Source organism: Perna viridis, chromosome 4 (genome assembly GCF_037379345.1).
Source record: "Perna viridis isolate PV_CMFRI_1.1 ecotype Kerala chromosome 4, ASM3737934v1, whole genome shotgun sequence".
In the NCBI taxonomy this organism is placed as follows: Eukaryota; Metazoa; Mollusca; class Bivalvia; order Mytilida; family Mytilidae; genus Perna; species Perna viridis.
This window is the reverse complement of record NC_142448.1, coordinates 12,262,305-12,270,438: the sequence shown is the minus strand read 5'-3', so window position 1 is coordinate 12,270,438 and position 8,134 is coordinate 12,262,305. Positions and strand designations below refer to the sequence as shown.

The 8,134-nt window shown below is 30.3% G+C and overlaps 1 protein-coding gene across 1 annotated transcript; it reads left to right on the top strand.

The window, feature by feature from the left end:
* The first annotated feature begins 162 nt into the window (after positions 1-162).
* Positions 163-6,201, top strand: LOC148618885 (leucine-rich repeat-containing protein 20-like). Its single transcript, XM_088578220.1, has 4 exons — positions 163-303; positions 2,622-2,765; positions 3,330-3,497; positions 4,139-6,201. Exons 1-4 carry the CDS (start codon positions 240-242, stop codon positions 4,261-4,263), a joined length of 501 nt encoding a protein of 166 aa, XP_088434346.1. The 5' UTR covers positions 163-239; the 3' UTR covers positions 4,264-6,201.
* Positions 6,202-8,134: the final 1,933 nt, after the last annotated feature.

Below are 8,134 nucleotides of genomic sequence, written 5' to 3'. Positions count from 1 at the left end.
ACATGCAATTTTGATTTCCGGTCTGAATAATCCTACTCTTCACTCTCTATAATTGTGCAATTATTATTGAATAATTACTCAGTTATTTCAACTTGTTGTATTTCCCGTAAATTCCAAAAAATTGTATATACTTTTGTTGAACCATATTAGTTTTTTTCCTTTGACATAAGGATCGCGATTGGTAAACAAACTTGACAGGACAGCACGTGGAATAATACTTGGAAACATTGAAGTCCTGAATGGCTGCGGGTGTAGCAAAAGTTGCTAACAGACTAAGAGACGCTCAAGAAAATGGAAAGCTTGGTATATACATAGTATATTTTCTTCTTCTTAGTTTCACTTACCTCTAAGTCTAAGTCGTCCATTACATTGACCATACCTACACAGTACACTCCAACACGACTGACAACTTATCAATATCTGTAGGATTAGGAGTACGTCAGATTCCTTGCTGAGCTACAAAGTGTTGGGGTGGTCTGTGCAGTCTAATGTCGCTGGCTGAGGAGTGATGTTCTGAACTCTTCAGGCTTCTTGACATACACTATTGAGTCCTCTAGGTGGTTCCACTTTACGGCAGTGCACACAAACAATAAGTTTCTTGAATTGTTTGGTTTTGTTAGTTGGAACAATCACTGCTTGTTTGTTGTTACCGAATCAATTTTTAATATTGTTGGTTGTAACAGTCTGTTAATTTGTTGCTTTAATTTGCCTTTTGGGTTTTTGAAATTTAACTTGAATCTTTATTTTCTGGTAGTTGATCATTGTTTAATGATATTTGAAAAATGGATGTTAGTATTCATGATACACTTCTTGAGAATTTTAGGTTTCCCGCACACACGATACCCAAACGGACGCTAAACACTCATCAAACGCACGTTGTAAGAAAGCTTCTATCATGCATTTAAACGAACGCTCAATACATATGTTTTAATGCACAATAAACGAATGCACCCAGCGTGCGTTTAAACCCACGATAGATTAACAATGAGAAATAATAATATTAATAAAATAATGAAGAAAGAACAAATAAAAATTAAAATTAATGAAATTATATAAATTAATAATGGCAAAAAATATAAAAATAACAGTTGAATAAAGGAAATAATCAAAGTACAAAAATAAACAAACGCTTCTATCGTGCGTTTAAACAAAAGTTCCCAGCATGCATTTAAAAGAACGCTTCTATTGTGTGTTTAAAAAATGCTCCTAGCGTGCATTTAAACAAACACAAAACGATGTGTAAATGCACGATAAACGATACACGAACACTAAAATGGGGAATATGAACGTTTCAAGGAGTGGAGGTGTTCAGAGCATTGTTTAAGAATTGTTAGGAATGTTGTCTAGACCAGAAGCTTTAGATGGGTTAATGTTCTGTAATAATTTTCTACCTCCATAAGTTCTGATAGTTATTTGACTGATAGAGTCCTTGATTTTGATATTTGTTGAAGGCATTGATGGTGCTGTACCTTTGGTAAATACTGATGCAATAAGTGCGATATATTAGACAGTAAATTACTCTTAAACAGGGAGTGTATATTACACTCGAACAGGCATATCCTATCATAAGGAGCTTTTACAAAAGGATCTCCTTATGACATTATACCCTTGATATAGAGTTGTTTACAGTACTTTTTGATAAGATGTTGGGTTCCTGTGCCACGACCAAGACAATCTGGATCAACCATAATCCCTTTTGGGATTTGGTGTCCAAAGCTGGTTTCTGAGTTTCCCACCCACTTAAAATTGCTTAGGATACTGAATTTTATTTGGGTTAAATTGGACCTCTGCTACGGGATTTATAAAGTGTATGTGATTACTCTTTCATTTCATATTGGATTCTCAGACATGAAACAGAACTCTCCATGTTCAAATCCATATTCCACTGTTTAATTACATAAATGTATGTTCACTTCAGATTTTGTCAATTTCCACTTCTTTGTCAGCTTAGCAAAATCATGTCTGTTGATTAAAAATCTATTGTACATACATGTACATGTAGTAGAATTAATTGTTATGGATGCCAAATCCCTTATCTATACATTGTTGAAGTCCAGACTCCTTGTTAAAAGCAGTAAGTATAATTTTTTATTATTATGCATTCAATAGATTTGAAGGTTGTCTAGCTGTTTACAATATGGGCACAGATTATATCTACACCATTTCTTTGCACACAGTGGTCATCTCTGTTTTCATTGCCTTTATATTTTCAACAAAGATGTATGTGTTCATGAACAAGCCTATATTTGTTTTGTTAATGTTAATCAGGATCTTTTAAAATCTTGGTATTAGAGTACAAGTACATGTACTTCATGGATATACATGTACAACCAAATTTCTGTTATTGTCATTAATAACAGATAACTAGACAATGTTAAAGAAAAACACCTTTTACTGTATTGAACTTATCTTAATTAACAAATATATTCCATAAATTATAATTTCAGTTATAGGTTTTTTTTAGTGCAGTGAATACAATATTTAAATTTATAGATTATTGATCTGAATCCAGAGAAATGATGTGCAAGCCTTTTTGCCGAGGTCTTGAAAAGTAGCAGCACTCAAAATATATAATGTATGTATGTACTTCAGAGTATTGAAAAAATATTTTGTGTTAACAGATCTTTCAGATTGTGAACTTACCAAGGTTCCAGATGCAGTTTACATGATGCTGAAGGAAACATTGGTTGAAAGTTGTAACTTATCACAAAACATTCTACAATCTTTACCTAGGAAACTATGTTCCAAATTCTGTAGAATTCAGGGTAAGTGATCTATAACATTGATGCAGCTTTTATATATGACATCAGGAGTAAAGACATCAATATTATAATCCATAATGATCAGTTACAAAATAATCAACATTTTATTATCATTTTAGATTTTTGTAATATTAGGTAGTAAAAACATTTTTGGAAGCTGTTAATAATGCAAGGAAACCAAAGAATATTTGTTGGTGATGTGATTTATCAAATGAACAAACGAACTAAATTTTAGAACGAAAATATTTGTCTGTTGTGTTGAAAGTAAAAAACAATGTGCACATGATGATAAAGTTATACATTCTTTTTTCATTTGTAGCTTTATGTTAAGGCTTTGCATCATGTCAAGGTGATTCAAAACTACATGATACATGTACATTACTCAGAATTTGACTAAATTATTTCCAGTGGAAAAAATTTGTTAGTATACCACTTAATTATTTCTAAGTCATTATGTTCAAAAAGTTGAAGGACTTCTATAGGGATCAAATATAGAATTAGCTCTCAAATCTTTATGCTTTAACTTTTATGTTTTCTCTTCTATATATCTAACAATCTGTTTTTCAGATCTGAATTTAAGTGGAAATAAACTGATAACATTGCCAGATGAACTAGGGAATCTCCAAGAATTACAGCATTTAGATTTGTCTTGTAACTTACTAGAAATAATTCCACAGGCTGTGTTTCACTGTAAAAGACTGACACATTTGGATATACAATGTAATTCCATAACTGGTAAGTTTTCTATGCTTAAAATAGTATTTAGTTGATTAAATGAAGTTCATTTTATTTATAAATAGATATTTATGTGTACGGGAGTATTGTTTAATGCAATTGCCAGGATACATGTATTTATATTGGCACAATGGTGGAGTAGCATGATTGATGGGTTCAAGCCAAGCAAGTTTTAGGTTTTTTCATACCCTGCCAGATGAAGTTGTAAGTTATTATATGGTACCTTATGAAAAGGTGCATGTCAATCTGTCCCCCTCCTCCCAGACAGTTGCCAGATGATAACTTGCAAGTGAATCGATGATTTTTTTTTTTGAACTGTGCACAATTAAAATTGTTTAGAACCATGAGATACAAGTTACTGTAAGTTTTTTCAGCAAAATCCAAAATGTAGTTATTTGAGACAAGATTCTTCACATTGTTGGGTTTGCTATGACAGAATTTGTCAGTGATATTCCATATTACTGCAGTTTTTCATATGGTGTAAATATTTATTCTTGATAAAAATGAATTTGTCAATTTTGAACTTCCTATTTAATTTCTATAGGAAGAATTGAAATATATTAATATAATTATAACAAAAACAATAAATATGCAATTATTCATATGAAATGATCAACGAAGAATATCTCTCTTTTTTACAGATATAGATCTGATGAGATTAGAAGCCATGGAGACATTAGAGACATTAAATATCAAAGGAAACCCTCTGCCTGATGATGTTAAATCACAGCTGATGGACACTAGACTAAATGTTATCAGAAACTGACTACTTTTTTGTATTAAGAAAGTAACCATTGAACTTTCGAGGGGGTGGTTAGGTACAAAATATAAAAGTTATGACTGAAATAACTACGAGGAAAAATCAAGAACAAAATTATTCTAGACCTCATGAAAATGAAATGGTTTCTTACAAGCTCAGACAATATGTAGGTCAAATTAAATGAAGTAGAAAACTTTCATCTTTCTATTGAAAAGACATATATAAAAAAAAACTAAATATGAAATGCCTAAGTAGGTACTGAAGTTCCAAGCTAAACTGAAAAAAAAAACAATTTTAGAACATTTTTTTATGATATATATAATAAAAAGGGATAATTATTGAATTTTCATATTTGCTGAACCTGTAAAACAAGAAACTGAACACTATTTCATTTCCATTTAAGCATGTTGTTTTATTTTATCTATAGAAGATGTATGAAGTTTATCCATATATTGCTACCAATGTTTGGCCGAGTCCTTTTGTTGACAGTATGTTAGCCATATTTTAGTTCTAAAATTAACAGTATGAAAATATTATCTGTTCCCAAGATAGCAAAACCATTTAAGAATTTAATATTTAATTTTTTCAAAATTTTAAGTATTTTCTTGTTTTTTTTTGTAGAATAGAATATTTCTTATTAGAAATATGCTATACAACCTGTGAATTGATTGTAGTAACTCATCACTATGGGATTTTTACTTGCAGTTCTAGCTAAAAAATCAGATTGAGGGGCACAATTATAGAAAGGGACACCTTAAACCACAAAAGGGGCAGAATTGATATTTCATGGGCTAAATAATGATATGCTATATATTCTAAATGTTTTTTTTTGTTGATCAAATATTTCAATGATGCAAAATTCAATACAGGAGCTTAAAGTTAATGTGGGCAGCTATGCAACATAGTTTATTGATATTGTTCTGGCAGGTAAAGGGAGTTTTAAAAGAACAGAAGGAATTGTACCCTACATTAATGACTAGCTGGAACCCTTATTTGGTCACATTTTAACCAAATTAGTAGCAATAACATTTTGAATATAGACATGGCTTTTATAGATTTTCACCTTAAAATTCTAATTAACAAAAATCTTAGTTTTGTAAAAAATGAAAATTTGATGATTGTCGGCTACAATTAAAGAAGTATTTGTTTTCAACAATCAGAAAGTATATATAAGGTGCTTGACTGTGATAACAATTTTTATGAGTTCATTTTTTACCACTAAATTATTGCTATTAGGTTTTTAATAGAGTCATACTCACAATTTCAGTAAATTTAGATTTTCTTGCATTGCAATTAATTTTGTGAAAACTAGATAAGAGTGAATTTTAATTGAGATAATTAGAATTTTCACCTTCAAAAAATGTTTCAAGATGTATGTGCAAACGTGTTCCACCCACAAAAAAAAAACTGAAAATATATATTATCTAAAATTATAAAATCACAAATATATGTGATGATGTGACTAATTTAGATCATTGCAGTAATCTCTTAATTTACAGTACTAGGAATATATGTGTTGTGACATTATATTTTAACCATGTGGTGTCATTGCTAACCCATGACGTGCAGACTTGTAGTATTATTAATGTCTATGTCTATTGCTGATTAAGTTAATTTTTGTCTTTTAATTTAGAGAACATGAGATTTGATATTGCTGGCAGTATGTTTGATTGGTTGATTTTTGTGGTTATTTTATTTTGTCTTTATTTCAAATGCAACAAATTTCTACAAAAGTTTATACTAAACCTTTTATATTTTATGAAAAAAACATATTTGTTATTGCTTTTATTGGTTATTTACAATGTATTTTTTCCTAAATGTATTTATAAGTTTTATTTATCACAAATGATTGCACAAAGCCAGTGATCATAGTGTTGCCTTTTACACAAGAAAGACCACAGGCAATCAACAACAAAAAATTAATAAAAATCATTTCATAATATACTCATTGTCTTTCAGCAATATACTTACATGTAACATAGCTATAAGATTGTATGATCTTTTCTATTCCACTTTACCTTAAGGGAACTTATAAAATGTAATATTTTATGATACTGACCATGTTAAATCATTCTGAACGAGGTAGGGACAATGCTGAATTCCAGTAGCATTGATTACACTTAATTACCAGGTTCAGTGGCATGTGGTCATAAAAAGAACACACCATAACCTTTGTAAAACATACAAGAGTTCTCTGGACTATTCAATATTTCTGCTGGTATCTGTCAATGAAATGAAGTCTGGATAAAGTAATTGAACTATAGATTTTCACCTTAAAATTCTAAGTAACAAAATTCTTAGTTTTGTAAAAAATGAAAATATGATGATAGTCGGCTATAATTAAAGTAGTATTTGTTTTCAACAATCAGAATGTATATATAAGGTGCTTGACTGTGATAACAATTTTTATGAGTCCATTTTTTACCACTAAATTATTACAATTAGATTTTTTATAGAGTCATACTCACAATTTCTGTAAATTTAGATTTTATTGCATTGCAATTAATTTTGTGAGAACAAGCTTCATTAATGGAGAAATTGAAATAATGTTATGCTGATTCAGCTACACGTACGTCATTTTTATATATTACGAAAAAGTTCAATATGTGGATGTTCAGTGATTTCCAACACATTTTAAAGAAATTCCAAAGAAACTGGAGAAAAATAATAACTAGTATTTTATTGCGGCAATGGAGCAAAACTTGAACAGGTGAATAAATATGTCACCGTTATTTAAATTTCTCTTATTACATCAGATTGAACGACTTTGCTGACAGTTTAATATAAAACATGAGAAAATGTATTCAAGCCAATTTGTGATGAAAGAAATGTTACAGGCAAATATTGGCATGATTTGTCTTATCTCTGTTTGAAAATCAGCTCACTCTTATCTCCCGTTGGTGAAATGAATTTAATGTGCAAAACAGTAAATCTGTTGTATGGCATTTAGGCAACCAAATAAAGGCTTGTACTAGTAGAAATCGTTGGACCCTTGCCATCTTGGTTTAATATAATGCCGCATAGGTCAAACATAACTTAAAATGTGACCATACTGTCCCGACTACGACCTCTGTGGTCGTATCAAGCTGCACCGTGGAACATTTTTTATTTGATATACGTTAGAAACATGTACGTGTATGATTTATGTCGATTTTGTCTCCGTTGATAATTTTGTAATATTAATATGTCCATTAGATTGTACTTCTCTCAATATTTAGTAGATGGTCTTATTTCCCATTCATATGCCTCGTACAATTTTATAGCACCCATGATAAAGAGTTGATGTTCTTATCTGATTAGTTATTTCGTGACTTTATAAGGTTCATCCTTGTAATTCTTAAAAATCTTTATTTTTCTGAATTAATTAAATTTAGCGGAATGAAAAACTACTGAAAATAGTTAAATGCAAATTGAACAATTGCGTGTACTTAAAATTCTATGTGTTTAAAAGTAATGAATGTGTATAAGTTCGTTGTGCATGTCATGTTCGATATTTAACATAATGACGGAAATAAGGCACAGGTGTTTCTTTTAAACACATTTCAAAAATATCAACAACAGGGCTTTGATTTTACACAGTGTCCATTCCATTAACTTACCAAGTACACAACTACCCAAGGATTATGTTTATTTCCTTCGTTAAAGGTGATTGGTTTTCTATTATTGTCAACGAAAAGGATATTAATAAGCAAAAATATGATTACTACAAACTTGCATAAATATAACAAGAATCAAGCATCCTACACAGAAATATGCTATGAAGATTTCTTCTTTCTTACGACATCATCGAACCAATAAGCACCCGCAAGACAACATTAAGGGCACTGATCTTAATTACCAATGACAAACGAAACGATAATCATTTAAAACTAACACT